Raw genomic sequence first — 21,661 nt, 5'->3', positions numbered from 1 at the left:
TTTTTAAAATACAAATGATTTTGACGTGGATTAGTAAAATACCTTTAACTTTATGCTTAATTGTTCTGATTTAGGAAATTTATTCTCAAGCTAGAGCTCAGTAATTAGAAGCATCTAAGGTCCTGATTCAACAACTAATTGAAAGATTTCTTTCACAAATTAATATCAAGTGGTTTAATTTTTCCAGTTTCTAATAGTTAAACTTTAAAAGTTTATAAAAATTGGTATGAAATAACTGAATTAGTCAATAAAATGGTAAATGAGCTATTGTGACCATATATAGACACATATGAAAAACATAATTTTAGAGTGTTTTCATAAAATATTTCCTAGTTTGGTCATAATTCAAGCTAATGCTTGCGTAGGAGTTTTTTCTTTGAAATGATTCCCATATACTTAGAATTGAACTATTTTCTCCTTTAAAATAAAAACTGCAAATCAGTTAAAGTAACAGGTAAATACCACCCATCCACTTTCATCAAAATTCTGTGAAAACTGATGTTCTACATAAATTCTAAATGCATACTAATGTAACAATAATGAAGAATATGGCATAAAATAGCTGTGTGGTGCAAAAGGTATTTTAATTGATTGTTCATCAAAGAACATTATTTGAGTTGACACATTCACATTTTTCTGAAAAGAGGTATTTGCTTTCTGATAATATATACCTTTTGAATTCATAAAGTTTTGGAGGTACAAATTAAAACATTCAGTGTTAACGTTTTTGAAAGCATTAAGTTTAAATTGTTTTCTCAAGACCCAAGGAGAAAACACCAGAGGAAACATAAACAGCCTGAATTGTTTAAAATGTATTTTCCCTTTAATTAAATAAGAAACATCTGTCCAGGGATTTTGGAAATGAATGTAATCCATCCACACTCTGCCTGTACTAGTTTGCATCCAATGTCCAATATTTTGAAAGAAAATTCTCTCTTTCTGTAAAGAATTAAAACAGCAACATGGAGTGATATCTGGGTCTGTAGCAGCTGACTCTTGCCTCCAGAGCTTGGGCTATAATGTTAATGCTATAAGGATTTGTCCTTTCCCAGATTTGTCCTTGGGAAGTAACCAAACTCTCTCCGGAATCAAGGTTAGGGTATAACATCTGCCTTTCTCCAAACCATCCACTCCCCCTGAAAATGCTTATCTCTCGGAAGAGTAAGGGGAACAGAAGTTACCAGGATGCGCCCAACTACCCACGCTCAAAATACCGTTCCCCCTCTGGGGTGCACTCAACATTTTCCTCCCCTTCACCCCGGCTTTAAAAAGCTGATTTCTCTAGGGACCTGCGCTGCCCACAACACAGACCCATCAGACAGGCCACGTGAGCAAAAGGAAAGTGGACAGTTGACTCCAGGATGGCTGTGGCTCTTTGAAACCAGGACCCACAGTTGAGAATGACAAGTATCACTTACTGGTGTTATCAAACGGTATCTGCCTGCACTGCACGGACCCCTCGGCGGGCCAAGGACAGTAGTAGACGGCTCCCCCTTCCACGATGTCTGGCTGGCTGGTGTTGGCTTTGGGCGCTCCCACCAAGACACTCGCTCTGCGAAAAGGGTTGGAGAGGAATTACTCCTTGGGAATCACAAACGTGAGCGCAGGCGACGCAGTCTCTGGAGCAGCCTGCCCACCGAGACTAGGGTCGGGGTCAAGGGCAGAAACGTGTTTAGGATAGAGACCGACTGTCACACCTGATTTCCTCGCGGAAACCTATGGGCGTCTGAAACCTGGTTTGGAAGAGGGTGCAAATAGTCCTAATTCTTCTCTAGGTGGAGCTATGTATATAGTGAGTTGAGGGAAGAGGGGCGGGCGGGTGGGGGGGGGAATAGCCAAGGACAGAGACCAGCTGCTTGGAGCAGACAGCACTTGCGCCCAGACCCTGAACAACGGTTACAGGCTACGTATAAACAGACCGTGTTGCGGTCGTGGTTTTCACGGGCTTGAATCCGCTCGGTCCCGTTTCCCCCTTTGTACGCCGCTGAAGTCTTTTGTCTCGGGACCTCCCCGGGACCTTCGGATTCTAGGCAAGCGGCATGTCCCTAGCTCAAAGTTCACAAGGCACATCTAGAGAAGAGGCTGGTGCCGGGGAGCCGGGCGGGACCCCCGGCGGGCAGCGCGATGGGCTCTCACGATCGCCTGCCATCAGGCTGCGGGGACAGGCGCGGGTCCCCCGGCAGAGGGGCAGGGACCCATCCTGGGGCGGGGTGGGCCCACGCGCGCGGGGAAACTTACGTGCGAGCGGCAGGTACGTGGAAGTCCACCGCGTAGCCGAAGTAGCTGCCCTCGGGGCCGCCGTACACCGTGAGCTGGTCCACGTCCAGGTTGAACGCCTGCGAGGCGGGCGACCACAGCACCACCAGCGCGGCCGAGAAGCAGCAGAGGGGCGCGAGGGGCGGCGCCCGGTTGCCCCGGGGACCGCGGCGGGCCCGGGCGGACATCGCCCTCCGCCCGGCCGGTGCTCACCGGGCGGCGGGAGCCGAAGACCCCGGCCGGGGAACGGCGGGCGTGGCGGCTGGCGGTCCCCGATGCCCGCGGCCCGAGTCGGTGCGCGCGGCGCGTCCGCGGTGACAGCCCCGGGCGATCCTCCGCGCGTCCCCTGCGGTCTGCCGGCCGCCTGGTCCCGCGGCTCGGGGGCGCTGGCGGAGGGGATGCGAGCCCTCCTCTGGCAGCGGGAGGGGCCGCGGCGCGGTCGGGGCGCCTCCTAGCGGCGCGTCCGCGCACTGCGGGCCGGAGGCCGCGACTCCCTCGCCGCCCTCGGCCCCGCTGGCGGCTGGCGCCTGTTTTGGCCGCCCGGCTTTCTACATCTCAAGAACGATCTGAGCCTCACACAGGCCAAGTCAAGCCATTGCTTTTGGAAGCCGATCTCCCCCCTCCCCTGGCCCCCGCCGCATGGGGCGAGGGTTTACTCCAGTGTCTCCCAAATGGAAGACTGTGAAAGCGTACCCCAGCACGAGGGACGAGGCCAGACCAAGCCGGGATCTTTGCATCACCTCTGCAGCCTGAAGACCCTTTCAGGGTCGATGTGCATTTGTTCGTCTGTGACTGAGAATGAAAGTTTAAATCCAACAGTCCTCTCCTTCCCCACATCTACCCGACCTCCCTGCCGAGGTAACTGATAAACAGAGCAATCCTGGAGATTTTATTTAGGTCTTTCTCAAAGGCACGTGGCACACGTCAAATGACTCGGCCCTGTATGTCCTTGACCCTGTGTAATTGTGGTGAAGACTGGCAAAGTTGGGAATGTCGGAATTTCCAGTTTACCCCCCAGCAGGAGTCGAGGGTGTAGGTTGGAGTCAGCAGGAGTTCAAACTTCAGTTCCAATCCACCACCGGTGTTACTGATCTCTTGTCTGTGTCTTCCGCTTGGGGTAGGGAGTGAGGGATGAGGAGGGGGGAAGGCAGAGGAGAACCGTGATGTAGAAGCCCTTACATAACATGTGGTCTTCCAGGGAAACAGGACTGATGGGGAAAGAGAGCTGCTATTAAGCGTTAAACAGGGTGGCGCTGAGGTTACATAGGTATAGAGACGGGAGAGGTGCGCAGGGTCTACAGTATTTTAAGGAGATGTGTTGGTAGATTTCAACAGAAATTTGAATATGAGGCTTGGCTTTGGACATTGTGGGCGGAGTGATTGAGGGAAGGTATTAAAGACAGAAAGCCTGGGACGAAATGGTTGTGCAAGGGATTAGAATAAAAGTGTGGGTTGGAGAGCAGGGGGAGATAGGGATGGACGTCCTGAGAAAGGATCTTAGTGACAAGAACATTTATTGAGACAAAGGGAGCCGGTTCTACAGCAAAGGCATGACATGCCCACAGGGATTCCAGAAGTTTAGTGGAGGATGTGTGTGTGTTGGTGGAAGGGGGTCGGTTGTTAGAAGGAAGAGAAAGCAAAGCAGCTGTTGCCCAAATGCACTGGCTGATGAGGACTTCGACATGATTAACAGATGGAGGGGAAAGGAACCCCACAGGGTTAACTAGCAGGGAAAGGGCCAGAAGACTGATGGCAGAAGGAAAGTGAAGGAGAGCCCAAGGCGAGTCTGCAGGTATCGACTAAGAAGAGGAGGATCACAGACAGTAGCAACGGGCAAGGAGAGCATAAGGGGAGGTAGATGGTGAGTTAGATGCTGGACCTGTTGACTCTGTTACTAGCATGGGATCCCCAAGAAGCTGGAAGCGTAAACTGTGATTCAGAGCAGTGGTCTAGTCTGGTGGTGCAGATGTAGGAGTCCATCCACGGAAAATCTCTGCTCCCACTGAAAAGCTAGATACTCTCTCTCTTACATTAGAACCTACTTGGCAGACTGAGTTAAGTTTTACATTTTCATCTTTGCTTGTCTCCTCCCTGTAAAAATGCTAAAAATTAATAATCTATCAGAAGATTATGTAGCAAATCATCACAGCTGGATCATTTCCTAACTGGATAGTCCTTCCCCAGACAAGGACTTAAAAGTAGAGGGTAGAAAACATTTTTCTCAGTCCAAAAGTCCACTTGTGTTGGATACAAAGTCCACTACCCTGGGTCAGGTTACGATTGTTCATAAAAGTGATGTTCCCTAGAGTAAATTTCAATGAGTAATTCACATGCAACATATACATGGGCATATTCAGAGCTGTGGGAGACCTTGAGACTGGGAAATAACCTCAACTCCGTCATTTCCTGAGACTGCATGCTGAAATGTGTAAATTCATCACATTGCAGGCAAGTCTTATGTTGAAATGGAACACCTAAATAGGTAGAAAGTAATGGGGGGGGTGAGGAATTGGGAGATTGGGATTGACATATACACTATTGATACTATGTATAAAATAGATAACTAATGAGAACTTACTGTATAGCACAGGGAACTCTGCTCAGTGCTCTGTGGTGACCTAAATGAGAAGGAAATCCAAAACAGAGGGGATATATGTATATGTATAGCTGATTCACTTTGCTGTACAGTATAAACTAACACACTATTGTAAAGCAACGATACTCCAATAAAAATTATTCTTAAAAAAGTATTTTGAGTTAAAAAATCCAGCCTTTTCTCAAGTCTTTATGAGGGCATGTTTCAAAAGATTTACAAAGATAAACTAAGCAATCATGATCTCTATTTGTTTAAATTAATAAAGTGCAATTAAAAACAAAAAGAAAGTCATAGCACAATCCTAGGTGTACACTTGGTCCACACACCAATTTACCAGGCAGAAGCAGCTCAATATTATAAACTGCTTTGATCTGTATGAATCAGCACATCACCAGGGTATCCCCTTTTGGTACTGTCCCGCTTTTTGATATTTCTAGCACGTTCCTTATTTTTAATTCAAGATAGGGGTAGGCCAGGAAAGAAAATTCTACTTATTGCCACATAATTGGATACATATAGTTGTCCGTTTCTTCTAAAACACACTTGTTCTTGATTTATACAACAAGCCTATATTCTTTTTTTTTTTTTTTTCTTTTTGTGGTACGCGGGCCTCTCACTGTTGTGGCCTCTCCCGTTGCGGAGCACAGGCTCCGGACGTGCAGGCTCAGCGGCCATGGCTCATGGGCCCAGCCGCTCCGCGGCATGTGGGATCTTCCCGGACCGGGGCACGAACACGTGTTCCCTGCATCGGCAGGCGGACTCTCAACCACTGCACCACCAGGGAAGCCCCAAGCCTATATTCTTAATAGTGTCACTTTCCACTGTACAGATGAGGGCATTAAGGTTCAGAGAGGTACAAGCATATACAAAGTTACAGAGCAAGTAAGTGGTGTGATTTGAACCCAGGACCGGCAGATGCCAAAACCAGTTCCTCACACTATTAGGTCTATAAGTATGTTTTTGTAAGTTATGGCAATAATGAGAAGTCACCTTTCTAAAGTAGCAAGCTCTTCTGGGCTGGCCCTTTGAGCATGCGCATGAGTCATGATTGAGAGGTGGCATAATGTAGCAGTGTGTTAAGAGGTCTTAGAAAAGGGTTTGGTGGTACCTTGGTATTCAAAGAGTGGAGGGAAAGCAAACTTACTTGAAGCTCTTTGACCTCCCTGGGAGACCAAGAGCCTGGGAGAGTAGTAAATCTTCCAAGAAGCCAGAAAAAAAAACCCTGCATTAATTACAGGGACAGAATAGGTCTGCATAGGTGTCTTGCACATTGCGCTATTCTGACACGTGGGAACCATGCCCATCAGTAAAACTTGGGGTACCGTCAGAGAAACACATGGACGGTGACAGGTCTTATGCTGAATGAGAAGTCTGACATTTTAAAGGTCTACTGGCACTGATTTATTTGTCAGAAAAGCACGTCTGGGAATTGTTTGTCATGCATGTGAGTACGTGTGTATATTTAATACTGAGAAAGGTATACATAGTTGTTTCCCTAAACAGAAAAGAAAAGAACCCAAAGGTCAAAGATGGAACAGATTTGGCCCAAACATTCCAAAAATAAATAAGTAAAGAGTACCCTAGGAAAAAAAAATGCTCTCTGGGTTGTAGCCATGTATGAAGTACTTAAAAATAGAAATGTTGTAACATTTAACCATTAGTGCATACTTTTTAACAGAAGACCAAATACGTTTGTAACTTAATAACCAATTACTATTCCCCACTGTTTATTTTATTTTTAAACAATTTTTTAAAATATTTCTTTAACTTATTTATTTTCTTAATTTTTTTTGGCTGTGTCAGGTCTTCGTTGCGGCACGGGGGCTTCTCTCTAGTTGTGGTGTGAGGGCTCCAGGGCACGTGGACTCTGTGGTTTGCAGAACGCGGGCTCAGTAGTTGTGGTGTATGGGCTTAGGTGCCCCATGGCAGGTAGGATCTTAGTTCCCCGACCAGGGATCGAAGCTGCGTCCCCTGCCTTGGAAGGCAGAATCTTTACCACTGGACCACTGGGGAAGTCCCTCCCCACTATGTTTAAATCTGTTTCTTTATGTGATAAAAAGTGATCCTGCCTCCAAATCAAGATCTAGGGGAGTCCCGATCTGATTATTTCATTAATACAACCACAATTTCAATATGTTGAACCATTTACAAAATAAGCCAATGTAAAAACAATGTGCTTTTGAAGATTCCATCAGCTTTAAAAATGAATGCACCACAAATGGAAGGTAGTTTTTCAATCTCTTGTATTTTGGGTAACTGAGGTGATCTCAGGGGTTTTTTGGTTTGTTTCTTTGTTTTTGGTTTGATTTTTTTTTCTTTTTTTTGCCCAACTGGACTCAGAGTTTCTGCAATATTAGAAACCACTGATTAGTAAACACTGGTCAATTAAACTTACTTTGGGCAAACAACTTTTAAATCTGTCAAGTGTCTCTGCTAGCATAAGCTTATGTCTGCAAATTTTCTATTTCTGGTCCCTGGAGGATGAATCTCATTATAGTAAAATCTTTTTTTTTCTTTTTGATAATTTTGTTTGTAATTCTCTTTTATGATTTCCCTCCATGATTTTATTAGCCACTTTTAAGTTAAAAGTGCTGCAGCAGTGGCCCCCGCGCTGGCAGATGTTCAAGCACAGCCAGCAGTTGGTTTAGCTGAAGGAAAATTCCCACCAGACTCTGACTTGATCTCTTTTTAGAATGAGCCTTTTAAAAACAACTCTGCTTTAAACAAAAATAAAAATAAATAAAACAATTCTCTCTCTAAAAAAGGAAGGTAACGGAGGCCAATGATGTTCTTCCAGAACCTTGACATCTGGGGATAAATCTTCCTGAGAGTCAAAGACCACAGGCAGCTGAGCTTATATGCAAGACCTTGATTTACAGATTTTAATTAGGGCCAGTTCACTCCAGAATCTTGAAAAACCTACACACGTCTGATGGGTTGGCCACAGTGACTAAAGCAAACTTCCATGGGAAAAAACTCACAACATAGTTGTAAATTTGGAGTCTGGCAGTTGGGAAGTGCAGTTCCCCAAAAGCTTATATTTGAGTCCGGTGCCAAAGGAGCCTGTGGGAATATATTCGAGGGGCTTTATTATTGTTAAATTTCAATAAGGTGTTAGGGTTCAGGGCCCCAACACTCTGGTGCTGGGGAAAGAGAGTCACTTAAAATGAGGAGTGAGGCATTCTCCCCACCTGTGCACGTGCCAGGCGTCTTCATTCATTCAGGCAGCCGTTAACTAAATACCATAGACTGGGCGGCTTATAAAAAACAGAAATTTATTTCTCACAGTTCTGGAGACCGGAAGTCCAAGGTCAAGGTGCCAGTGCGATTGGGTTCTCATGAGAGCCCTCTCCAGGCTCCCCACTACTCACTGTATTCTCACATGGCAGAAAGGGGGTGCGAAAGTCCTCTGGGGTTCCTTTTGTAAGGGCACTAATTCCGTCATGGGGCTGCACCCTCATGACCTCCCAAAGGTCCCACCTCCCAATAGTATCACAATGGGGGCTGGGATTTCAACATATGCATGGGGGAGGGGGGGCAGGCTAGACACAAACATTCACCCCATTGCACCAGGACTTGAAAGCAGAGGCTTTTGTGAACACAATCCTGCAGGCGTCTCTGTGGACCCAGGACAAGGGTAAATAGTTGTGGGTTCCAGGGGGAGACAGCAGCTGTGGCCTTCGGAAGCAGCCAAACTCTTCATTCAGCCCTTGGGGGATGCTGAAGGACTCCGGCGAGACACAAAGGTTGCCTACAAACAGGTGGGGAAGTCACAGAGGAGTCCTCCACTCATGGGAGGAGATGAAGGCTGGAGCATCTGATTGGGGATCTGAGTGTGTTTTCTTTTTTCTTTTTAATTAAATTAAATTAATTAATTTTTGGCTGCGTTGGGTCTTCATTGCTGCACACGGGCTTTCTCTAGTTGCGGCGAGCGGGGGCTACTCTTCGTTGCAGTGTGTGGGCTTCTCATTGCGGTGGCTTCTCTTGTTGCGGAGCACAGGCTCTAGGCGCGCGGGCTTCAGTAGTTGTGGCACGCGGGCTCAGTACTTGTGGCTCACGGGCTCTAGAGCGCAGGCTCCGTAGTTGTGACGCATATGGGCTTAGTTGCTCCGCAGCATGTGGGATCTTCCTGGACCAGGGCTCGAGCCCGTGTCCCCTGCACCAGCAGGCAGATTCTTAACCACTGTGCCACCAAGGAAGCCCTCTGAGTGTGTTTTAAACCCCAAACTAGGTTGCTGTGTTTATTCCACGGTGGGAAGATGCTAGGAGGGTGTCTAGGACTGCCCTCTAGTGTCTGTGACCCTATTAAAGCCTGTGAGATTTTCTTGTGAAAAAAATGATGTAGTCTCACAATTTAGATGACCTTTTCATTACAGAGTTCCCAAATTTGAGTTGGTCTCTCTCACGTTTATCACCATCTTTATTTCCTTGTGGTAGCTTTGCAAATCAGGTAAAAAGGGAAAAAGAAGCGAGACATAAAGGAGAGAAAGAAGGAAAGAAGGGAGGAGGGAGGGAAGGAAAGAATTTGCCCATAAAAACAGTATTTCATATTTTCCCAGCTAGCTATTAATCAAATCAGATTTCCATGTCACTCGTGCAAGGACTCTATTCTACTCAATCTCATTGGCCTACCTAACTTTGTTGTTTGTTTATTCCTTTTTATCCCATCAACAAATATGAGCACCAACTGTGTCTTAGGTACTGTGCCAGCCCTGGAGATACACTTGTGAATTTAAGAGATATAGTACTTCCCTTCCTGGAGCTTATGATGCAGTGAGGAGATAGCAACCTGATAAGAATATAATTAAGTGGATAAGTGCCAGGAGCAAAACTAACAGGGTGTGGTTAGAGAAGAATGGGTGTGAGGAAGATTTTAGGAGAGCGTTTTCCTTCAAAGAACATGGCCACATGATCAACCAAAGAATGAACTGGACTATTAATGATGCAACTTTAAAAAAAGATGTGGTTGTTACTCTGCTCACTCCGATCTGGAAAACAAGGGACCCTATGGCTTGGGGTCCCTTGGGGCCCCTGACTTAGAAAAGTTCAATCTTAGCAGAATTCATCTGTGCTAAGACATGGAACCAAGTTAGGACGTTTAGAGCCCCTATAGAATGCCATATGCCTCCTATGGTATCCGTGCATTTTGTCATCTGTGTAACTTACATACAAAGGCTTCCTGCTTACCATGACAGTTAAGTTATCTGTACCCATGACCTTGATCACTTTAATTCTCTCTGTGCAGGAATGTCCTAGTCCATTTCCAGGGTTAGCAGTCTTTTTTTTTTTAACATCTTTATTGGAGTATAATTGCTTTACAATGGTGTGTTAGTTTCTGCTTTATAACAAAGTGAATCAGTTATACATATACATATATCCCCATATCTCCTCCCTCTTGCGTCTCCCTCCCACCCTCCCTATCCCACTCCTCTAGTTGGACACAAAGCCCCGAGCTGATCTCCCTGTGCTATGCGGCTGCTTCCCACTAGTTATCTATTTTACATTTGGTTGTGTATATATGTCCATGCCACTCTCTCACTTCTTCCCAGCTTACCCTTCCCCTCCCTGTGTCCTCAAGTCCATTCCCTATGTCTGCGTCTTTAGGGTTAGCAGTCTTTGAGAGAACAATTTGAAGGCTGCAAGTGAATTTCTTGTCTTCTACTTAGATTGCTTGAAACGTAACTAATTGACTTAAGTTAACCTTTCTGGTTTTTATTGTTTCGACTTATTAAAAAATGTGTCCTTTTCCCAGAGGCCTCTGGGCACACACACAAAAAAATAGAAATATGACAAGTTAAATTAAAACCAGCAGATGAAAGTTAAAACACTCTAATAAAAGAAAAAGAAAGATGCCAAGTAGCATTTCTGGAAGGAGAAAACTAAACCAAATGGATTAAGCTTAGCCATTTTTCAACTAGTTTGCGAGGAGGACTTGCTCAATGTAGATTTAGAGTGACTTCCTATGAAATCCCTGAAAAACCTGTGCCACTACGTATTTTCATACCAAATCGTGGAAATAATGGTAATCCCAGGGAGAGAAGGGCTCTAAACCTTAATTCTTTTTATAGTGATGTTAAGATTGCTGTCTAGCCCTTAGTCACAGTGTGATCTCATTCACGTGAATCTCACTCTTGGGAGGTGAGAGATTAGCTCTAAACACAGTTAACGTTTCTCTACTGAACTCTAATCCTTGCTGTCAGCTGTCCTACTATGATTCTGTTTAGAAACCATTGCTACTCATACGTGCAGAGACAGTAGGTATTAAGAACATGGGTTCTGGAGCCAGATATCTGGGTCCATAGCTCCGCTTTGTCGCTTAGCTGTGTGACCATGGGCAAGTTACTTACCATCTCTGTTTCCCCAACTGTAAAATGAAAATACTAACAGTATATTATATGGAGTTGTGCGGACTGACTGAGTTAAAATACATCAACCTGTGAGGGTCCATATGAAAAGCATTATGAGTGTTAGTCATTATTATTACTTACGCTTCTGATTGCTTATGGATTACTCATGGAATTATGTCATCTTTCCTTTCAATTATCCACATGTGCCTACCCTTCACTGGGGAGCTCGGGTGCTCACTGTGTCCTGCTGCCTTAGTTGATCCTTCTCAATTAACACTCCTTTGGGCAATATCAGGTTGTAGAGAGGTTACCAAATAATGCTGAGTATTTTCTGGATAAGAAACGATGTTTGAGGCATATTACTTTGACAGCTTTGTAAATGAGGGAGAAATAGAGAATAGTAGTTACATAAATATATTAGTCTACTTGTGAAAAAATAAAGGTCAGAATTAGGATGGTGCAATGCAGTGGGGATGGGTAGTGAAAAGGTTTTGTTTTCATGCTTTCAATATGTGTGTAGTTGCGATTTTCTTTTTATTTATACTTCATGAGGTATAGAACTTCTTGAACCTGTGGGTTAATATCTTTCATCTTTAAAAAAATTCTCAGTTATTATCTCTTCAAGTATTCTTTCTTTCCCACTGTCTCTCTCATCTTTCAAAATTCCAATGAGTGTATGTTTGACCTTCTCACAGTAGAGCCTCTATTGTTATTTTATGTTGATATTTTCCATCTGTTTAGTTCTACATGTTTCATCTTAATATTTTTCTTGTGATTTATCTACCAGTTCACTGATTAGCTCTATAATTAGGACAAATCTGCTACTAAATTGGTCCATCAAATTCTAAAATTTGGTTAGTGTACCCTTAAGTTAAAGAATTGCCCTAGGTTATTTTATTTTTATAGTTTCCAGCTCTCTGTCAAAGATCTCAATCTTGGTTTTTGTTTTATTAAACATTTTTGGAGTTGTTTTAAAGATTGTCTGTTAACTTCATTATGTGAGTTATGGGGGAGGGGTTTATTTATATCACCTGTTGTTTCTGTTGTGTTTTGATCACATTATCTTGTTTACTTGGTTGGGTGCCTTTCAAATAAGAACATATTAAAAAAATTAAATGCCAGATATCATATATGAAAAACTACACAAGTAACTTGAGCCCTGCAATGATGTCCTCTTCATTCAAATATAATTTAACACTTATTTTTGGCAGGTGACTATGAGCAATCATACCACTCACTCATTTTAATCAATTTCCAGGGATTGAGATGACTTGAAGCTGAGCTTCAGTCCCTGGGAGGGTCAATGTATTTCCAATTCCTCCTTAGAGCATAGACTTTTAGAATCTCAACACTAAATATGGAGTATTTGCCATTGAACAACCTCTTTGCAAGACCATGGATTACGATTTTTGTTCCCTTTGTCCGTAAGTCCCATCCACCCCAGCCTCTCAGTATTCCATTTCACTAGAGGAATAGAAAATTCTTCTAGGGCAAAATGCCTCCAGATATTGGCTACACTCTCTGAATTTCCTTCTTCTATTGGACACTGGCTTGACAATTCCTTAATGACTTATAAATGCTCCTATGTCTTTAAGACTATTGAAAAAGTACTTTGTCAATATTTTATTTTATTTTATTTTAAAATTTTTTAAATTAATTTTTATTGGAGTATAGTTGATTTACAACGTTGTGTTAGTTTCTGCTGTACAGCAAAGTGAACCTATTCCCATATAGGTCGTTACAGAGTATTGAATAGAATTCCCTATGCTATACAGTAGGTTCTTATTAGTATCTATTTTATATATAATAGTGTGTATATATCAATCCCAATCTCCCAGTTTATGCCCCTCTCTTTCCCCCTTGGTAACCATAAGTTTGTTTTGTATATCTATGACTCTATTTCTGTTTTGTAAATAGATTCATTTGTACCATTTTTTTTTTAGATTCCACATATAAGCAATATGGTATTTTTCTTTCTCTGTCTGCTTTGTCAATATTTTAAAATTATACTTAGCAGGAGGGTTAGTCTGAAATATTTAGTCTGGTATTATCAGAGTTTGAATCTGGATAATTAGTTTGAACTATGGTACTACTCCTTTTAGAAATGTAAAAAAAAAAAAAATCTAATGTTGGGGGAATTCCCTGGTGGTCCAGTGGTTAGGACTTGGAGCTTTCACTGCCATGGGGGCGGGTTGAATCCCTAGTTGGGCAACTAAGATCCCACCAGCCACGTGGCACAGCCAAAAAAAAAAAAAATCCAATGTGGGACTCAGTTTAGGGAAAAGAATTTAGCTTAAAATGTTTCAAATTTGAAGTAATATCTATATACTCATTTAGAGTTGTCCAATAGCTAGTTTGAAATACAGGACAGAATCTTCATAAATAAGTCAACTTATTCTTGCATTGGATTTTGCATGTGTAGAAAACTACTTACCAAAGTAGGTTTTGAGCAATTATCTCTTGCTCAGAAGTCCAAATTGCAGAAATAATAGGTGGCCCATGATATGATAAGGGGTTACTAATATTTATTGATCATGAGCTTTATGGTTTGCTTTGCCCTTTATATACATAATCTCTTTTAACATATTTTTAAATATTCCATTTTAAAAATAAGGAACCTAAATTTTATGGGGTTAAGTAACTTGCAGGAGGTTACTTGTCTGGTAAGTGGTGAAACCTGATGATAAATCACAGGATTTCTATCTGATTCCCAAGAACTTACCTTTTCTGTCAATCTATTTCTCTTTTTTAGGTTTGGGACAAGACACTATATCAGACTCTTTGAAAAGTCAACATAAAAAGCACTAAAAGAACTGCTGTTGCTGAGAGGGCCTAGAGGCAATAGCAACAAACAAACCCAGGAACCAGATCTGGGTTTCTAATACCATTGTCCAATAGAAGGAATTCAGGTCCTTTGGAGAAACAGCTGATTCTAAGGCTGGAGAATGTAATATACAAGATTAACCTGGGGTATCTTGTAGCACAGAAAATAAGGAAGTGCTCAAAAACCAAACTGATGGGATATGTCAAGGGGACACAAGAGTCAACTGAAAGAGCTCCCACAGGCTACTTGAAAAGCAAAATAAATAATATAGTATTGGATTATAACCCAAAGTCTAAAATAAATAATTCTGAGCCCTGTTATGGGCTGAATTATATCCTCCTCCCCAAAATTATTTGCTGAAGCCCTAACCCCCAATGATATTATATTTGGAAATAGGGCCTTTAAGGAAGTAAATAAGGCTAAATGAGGTCATAAAGGTGGGGTCCTAATCCCGAAGGACTAGTGCCCTTTTAAGAGGAAGAGACACCAGAAATCCTTCTCACTTGGCATGTGCACAGTGAGGATATGGTGCGAAGGCAGCCATCTGCAAACTGAGGAGAGAGGTCTCATCAGGAACCAACCCTACTATTACCTTGACCTTAGAGTTCCAGCCTCCAGAACAGCAAGAATATTAATTTCTATTATTGAAGCCACCCAGTCTATGGTATTTTGTTATGGCAGCCCTAGTAGACTAATGCAAGTCCATGCTAATATAAATGATTGAATCAACAGATAAGTGGGGAGAAGAGACAAATTCCTATACATTAGAATTTTTTAAAAATGTATGTGGATACTGCCCCCTTGAGGAGGTGGAGCACAACTCCCTACACTGTGTGCAGTGACTTTCTTCCAAAGGTACAGTATGGAAAGGGGGTAAAAGTACAGAAGATTAACATCATCAGTGGTAATTCATGTTGATAATGTACCCTTGATATGACGTAGTGAGAATGGCACTTTACCTCCCCCAAACTATAATCCCAGTCGAAGCAAGTGAAAAACATCAGGCAAACCCAAATTGAGGGACACTTTACAGAATTTCTCCAAAGTGTCCGGGTCACCCAAAAGAAGCAAAGTCTAAAACTGTCCCAGTTTAATGGATCCTAAGGAGACATGATGACTAACTGTGATGTGGGACCCTGGATGGAATCCTGGAGCAAAGGACTAGGTAAAAACTACAGACATCTGAATAAGGTATGAGCTTCAGTTAATAACCATGTGTCAATATTGGTTCATTAGTTATGACTAATGAACATATTCATGTTAGATCTTCACAGGGGATACTGGGCACAGGGTATATATGGAAACTACCTGTACTTTTTTTTTTTTTTGGTAAGCTTTCTGTAAATCTAAAGCTGTTCTAAACTAAACAGTGTATTTAAAACAAAAATGTGAAATGGTGCATTTGTTATGTCTTCCACACGACTTATATTGTTTCTCTGAATATTCCAAAATGAATATTCACTTACTTTGTCTTGGGAGCAGAGTTTAGCTTAGTTTTGTTTCTTCTCACTGAGCAGGGCCCATGTGTAGTCCATATTCTGCCACATCTTGGTAGAAGCCCAGCTGATAAAGATTTGGGGGAGAGGGGAAGGGGGAGGATCAGCAGGAAATTGAGCATGTTTATCTGCACGAATAAGGAATTCTTGTAGGTATATTTTAAAGATTCATGTGAGTCCTCATGCTTGACACATCTTCACAGTTTTATTCTTCTCTCTCTTTCAATTTTTTTCTCTTTCTGAAAATCCCTGAAAAAAATACTTGCTTTTAGATGTTTTGGATTAAATTCTCTATTGTCTTTTTCCTTTGAATCCTCTTGTTCTCTTTTCCCACAGAGAAACTCCCTGTTTTTTTTCATTTTATTTTAAGATTATGTTACCAGATGATACAGTTTCATCCTTTGCTTCTCAGGCTTAAAAGAAAGAAAGAAAGAAAAAAATGCCCGTGCTGTGGGATTTAGCAAACACTTCTCTCTTCTCTTCCAGACCCTGTCAGCTGCACTTTTCCAACCGCAGTCAAAGTGGATCGACAACTCCAAACCCTGTTCCTCCTGGATTTTCGTGCTGGCCGTCAACCAAGAACTGGCTCCAGCTGTACTGGCCTCTAATTTGCTTAACTCTTTCCTCTTCTTTACTCTTATGTTGAGAGTTAGAGACGGAGGAAAGGAGATTCATTCATTCTTCCCACAAGTGTTTATCGGACACCTATTATATGCCAGCCACTGGGGTTACAGCAGTGAATAAGGCAGGCGAGGTCCCTGCCCATAGAAGCCACATTGTGAAGGATGGGTAACATCATGGCGCACTTATTATTGCTACAAGATTTATTTGCACGCGTGCTTTCATTTAGTGCTGATGATGTAGGCCCTACTGTCATCCTCATTTACCGAGACACAGATGCCAATTGACTTACCCAATATCATGCAGCTAGTAAGTTACGGAGACACTTTAAATCAAAGGACTCAAATTCCAGAACGCTTGGATTCCTAACCATGATAATATTGATAAAATTGTTCTGTTGTGTAGATAAATACGGTCCTATTTCTATCTTTCTCTTTCGACTCTAAAAAAAAATTAAATGCTGCTTCTAAACAATATCTGTAGTCTCATGACAATTCGAAAAAGAAAAAGCAGGGGGTTTTTTTGAAGAAAATGGTGCCGTTGGCATTCAATAGTTGCTTTTGTAGCATCCATCACCTCTCCCATTTCTAGGGTGAACCACAGCCCCCCGCCCCCACCCCATTGCAGAGTATCCAGGTGGTTCAGGTGGGCTGAACCCAGGAGGAACTCTACGGCGAGGCTCTGACTGGCGTTAAGCCAAACAGCCTGTGCATCTTTCTGGCCATGTGATTGGTGGGGGGATGGAGCTCGTGCCCCAGGCATAAACCAATCAATGCCTGGCATTCTAATAGCTACTATGATTGGTTCAGGTTTATAGAACGAGAGATGCGAGGTGAGGCACTTTCTCCTCCAGGTTTGGAAAGAGGTGGTATGTAACCGCAGTTGCTGGCAGCCATCCTGGAGGAGGAACTGAAAGCACAGATAAACGGAGCTGAAGTTCTAATTTCACCGCGTCTGATGTCTTCCTCACTCCTCGACTTTTCAGGTACGTGAGTCCTAAATACTCTATATTAAGTCACTTTGACTTGGAGTTTCTTTTAGTTTCATTCAAAATCGTGCCATCTGACAGATGATTTCTTATATTAGGCATATAAACCTAAACATTTAAATAGACCTTTAAAGAACAAATTTTATAAGAAACTAAAACAGAAGCAAACAGAAAACTCCACTGAATTATCCAAAGGGCTTCAAACGTCCAGAGAACATTTGCAAACAAATTTGGATCTCTGATTTATGTGGGGGAAAAAAAAAAAAGTAAAGTACATCTAGACCTGAGATTCCTTTGTTTTACACGTGAAGATAATCAAGATTGCGGTTAATAACTTGGGCCCAGATGTAACAGATGCCCAGTTAATTGGCCCTCGCTATACTGGGTTCACATTTTAGCACACAATTGTCTTGGATTTTGTTGCTAAAAACACTCCTGTTTTTGCCAAACAACACTGTTTTGGAGGTTTGCCACCACAAACACAGAGCTTGCTGTGAGGAAGATTTGTGCGTTTGGCGGGACCACGAGATTATAATAATGTGAGAGGCAAGACAAACTTGTATGCCTTCAATTAGTCATACATTAGCCAGCAGATTTAAAACAGCGGCTTCATTCTCATTAACGAGCAGCTAAGAGTGGAGATACTAGTGAAGCGATTTAGGACCTGAAAATGCACGGGAAGTTACGTTCTGAGTGTGTACAGTTCCAGGGACATTCTCTCCATGTCCAACTTCATGTTCTACAGAGATCTTAGCCTCTAAGGACACAAGACCAAAGCTAATTAGGAATCAGTTGAGATGCAGCCCAGTAAGCCTCGACTTCTACCAAATTGGGAAGATGGCAGTCAGGAGAAAAGTTAGCTCTCTAAACTGAGGCAATCCATGATGCTTTCAGCTTCCCTGTTAGCTTAGCTGGCCCAAGAAGGCTCTGTAGGATAGCACCATGAAAATGGCAGCTCGCCACTCTGCTCTTAGAACAAAATACTAAGAAAATAGAAATCTGCCTGGCAGTGGTAAAAACAAACAGATGGTTAGAAGATTTTACCTTCCATTTTTATTTCTTTTAATGTTAACTTCTGTATCTGACACTTGGGCCATGGATAGGCTTCAGTCATATATTTATTCCCACAGGAATAAAATAAACCGGGATCTCTGCCCTGTTCTAGTAAAACTAAAGAGGGTGCAACTCGTGTGTAGCACAAATGTGACTTCCTCTGAAAGCAGCGCCTGGGCTCTGAACACACGGTGCTACCAAAGCCAGGGTTTATGGGTTGTGTGGAACTTGGAACGTATTTTTTGATAGGAACAAATGCGATTAGCCCAAAGGCCAGCCCACCTGGTTTGCTCATAATGGCTTCATAAGGGAACCGTCTATTACAAAACCCAGCCACGGTGTTAACAGTGCTTCTGGCGGGAAACGGTTCAGACCACGCTTGGGTTGCTGTCCTTCTCTCTGGCAGCAGTGGGATTGGGGTCCTCCTTGGCTGTTGCATAGGGACACAGAGTTGGTTGAACCCTGTGGAGAAGGTTGTTGATGGGTGGGAATAGGCAAGGACTCAAGTATGGAAGCAAATAGGATTGAGGGACTGTGAAAGAGAAGACTAGAGAGTGAGGGAATGAGAAGGTTGGAGGCTCCTAACAGCATAAGCCCTAAGGTCTCTGCTTATGACTTGTCTCCTTTTCAAAAAATTCTTATCTTTGTGGACAATATCAAGGATGCAGATGTTCCTAAGGTCACCTCATGACAAAGGAAATGATGGGGCATTAGTTAAATTTAAAGAATTGGGGTTTCCAGGGAATCTTGACATAAGCCTGGGCTCTTCTAACACAGTTGTTACCAACCAGGGTTCTTGGCTTCCTTAATCAATAGAAATTGATCGGAGGCCAGACAAGAAATTCAGGCAAGACTTTATTAGGGCCCCTGCTGCAGCAGAGGGGAGTGAGAACAAGCAACAATTCCCTTGCTGAGGGAGGCAAGCTGGTTCCCTATATGGGGTGAGGGTAGGGATGGGTCCAGGGGTCGGGCCGGAAGGGTGGCTTAGGTGTTTTGCCCACCCCTTAGGTGGTGTTGAGTGCAGGGGGCATGCACAGTACCCTGCTTTTGCTCCTGACACCTTTTTTTTTGCTCCCGGCTCTTCAGAAGCGGCAGTTGGGCTTTTTTTGGTCTTTTTGTATCTTTTGTCCAGAATTTGCCCCAACTGTACACGCACACAGTTATTTTTAGTCCCTTATAGTTTACTTGTATTTTGTAGCTCGAGGAGACATTTGTCCAGGTGTAAGCATTGCAGCACTGCAGCAAAGGGTCCCAGGCCTGTCTCACAATGAACTATAGAATTCTGATTTTACTGAACACCTCATCAGAGCTTCGTGTATTGGACTTTTCAGCAGTTACGGCCATCAGAAAGAAAAGTCAAAATTGAATAGATGTCAAACTTTACCCCGACATGGACATCACTGTAACCAAGGCCTCATTATAATTTCATCTTATTCAAGGCAAAACAATATTCAGCTGCTTGTTGAAATGTGAGCAGAGTTCAGATTTTATTTTTCTTTATTTGTCAATTTTAACTTAGTCCAATTTTTATTTCCGGAAGTACACATTAATTTTTGCATGGAAAACACAACTACACAGCTTCTAAATGGTTGGTCTATGTGAACAAAAACCATCTACAGTGAAATATATAAACTTGGGAGAAAGATCCATACTGTCAAAGCATTCATGTCCCCCAAACCGTCAAGATTCACTGCCCTACAGGAATGAAAGTACAGGCATTAATTTTGGGTCCACTTTGTAGTTAGTTGTAATGTGATGGGTGGCTTTTGAGAGGAGCTGGAGAGTTTTCAGCAGCATTCAAACGGTGATTTTAGGGCTTATTCATTTGAAAGTACTAAATGCCTCAGTTCCTGTTTTAAGATGACAAATGCAAATTTTAAATATACTTGTGGGGTTTTTTTAAGTTTGAATTTTTATTTTTTAAATTTATTGAAGTGTAGTTGATTTGCAATGTCATGTTAATTTCTGCTGTACAGCAAAGTGATTCAGTTATATATATACATATATATATGCACACACATTCTTTTTCATATTCTTTTCCATTATGGCTTATCACGGGATATTGAATATAGTTCCCTGTGCTATACAGTAGGACCTTGTTGTTTACTTGTGGGGTTTTAACCTATGACTTAGTCTATGAAAGAGAAATATAGTTGTAAATGTATAATATTTATATATAACATATTTGTATATAACATGATAATATTCATATTATAGGTATTATTTAAGCTGATAATAATCCCTGATTGTTAAATTATTATTTTTTGCTATGACACTTGGTCCAGGTTATTGTTAATGAAAAAGTGTCACTTTCTGCCATCTTTCTGCGTCACTGTCATGGTGCCCATGAAGGTCCTGGCTGATGCTCTCAAGAGCATCAACGATTCTAAAAAGAGAGGCAAAGCCCAGGTTCTCATTAGGCCATCCTCCGAAGTCATCATGCAGTTTCTAACTGTGATGATGAAGCATGGTTACGTTGGCGAGTTTGAAATCGTTGATCACAGAGCTGGGAAAATTGTTGTGAGCCTCACAGGCAGGCTAAGCAGGTGTGGAGTGATCAGCCCCAGATTTGACGTGCAATTCAAAGATCTGGAAAGATGGTAGAATAACCTGCTCCCTTCACGTCAGTTTGATTTCATTGTACTGCCAACCTCAGCTGGCATCATGGACCATGAAGCAAGCTGAAAACACACAGGAGGGAAAATCCTGGGATTCTTTTTCTAGGGATGTAATGCATCTGTGCACATAAAATGCCTCAGTGGACACACACACACAGACACACGCAAAGTATAATGTGTAAGCTCTTTAGAATTGGGAACTCTACCTTCCATGTTCTTTGAATCTCCTTAAGACCCAACCTCTTCCTCTCCATCTTTTTATATAAATCAGAACCTATTCTATATCCCGGCAGTGTAAGTACTCACTCGAGGTCTGAGTATCTTTCTTTACTCTGGTCTTCTTATCACCTCCATCTACTCAGTATTCTAGTTATTCTTTTCAGGTGTTGCTCTCTTTGTCAATATCAACTGTTAATCCTCTTAATTCTTTCTGATATTCCATTGTAATCAGCTTTGCTCACTTTACCAGCTTTCTGTTATCACAGTCTTCTTGAAATCCCACCCCCCATGCTCCAGTCTCCTTGCGGCAAGAAAAACTTGAACATAAACATTTGATAGCCATCATCTGAGCACACTTTGTATATGTCAGGCAATAGGATAGGTTCTGGGGATAAGATACAGTCTCTGCCCTCAAAGAGTTAAAATCCAGGCAGATTAAGCAGCCTGGTAGACTCTTCCAGGAACTTCTGTGTCTCTGCTAGGAAGGGAAAGGGCTGTTGTGAATGAATAGTTTGGGTGCTACCCACCCTGCCTTATTTACCTATCAAGTGTGCCCCAGAGCATTGTATGGGTGCTAAGTAAATATGCCGTTCCCCAGTCTCACTTTACAGAGGGCCAAGCAGACGGGCAGAGGTGGTGGCCA

At 42.5% G+C, this 21,661-nt stretch overlaps 1 protein-coding gene and 1 pseudogene across 7 annotated transcripts in view; one reads left to right on the top strand and one right to left on the bottom strand.

Annotated features, from left to right (window-relative positions):
- The window catches only part of ITGA8 (integrin subunit alpha 8), a 185,979-nt gene extending 183,340 nt beyond the window's left edge, over positions 1-2,639 (bottom strand). For all 6 annotated transcript variants that reach the window (XM_082617052.1, XM_082617055.1, XM_082617053.1 and 3 more), the window contains exons 1-2: positions 2,239-2,639; positions 1,419-1,552 (exon numbers count right to left, since the gene is read on the bottom strand). In XM_082617052.1, the coding sequence (XP_082473178.1) occupies positions 1,419-1,552; positions 2,239-2,444 (340 nt within the window). In that variant the 5' untranslated portion in view covers positions 2,445-2,639. The remainder of the gene's footprint in view (positions 1-1,418; positions 1,553-2,238) is intronic.
- Positions 2,640-20,518: 17,879 nt separating this feature from the next.
- LOC309803280 (small ribosomal subunit protein uS8-like) lies at positions 20,519-20,905 on the top strand (annotated as a pseudogene). Its single transcript has one exon. The product of its transcript is annotated as a small ribosomal subunit protein uS8-like (transcript).
- The last annotated feature ends 756 nt before the right edge of the window (positions 20,906-21,661 follow it).

The sequence above is a fragment of the Mesoplodon mirus genome (assembly GCF_964341445.2).
Source record: "Mesoplodon mirus genome assembly, chromosome: 4".
Classification (NCBI taxonomy): domain Eukaryota; kingdom Metazoa; phylum Chordata; class Mammalia; order Artiodactyla; family Ziphiidae; genus Mesoplodon; species Mesoplodon mirus.
This window is presented reverse-complemented; position numbering and strand designations above follow the sequence as displayed.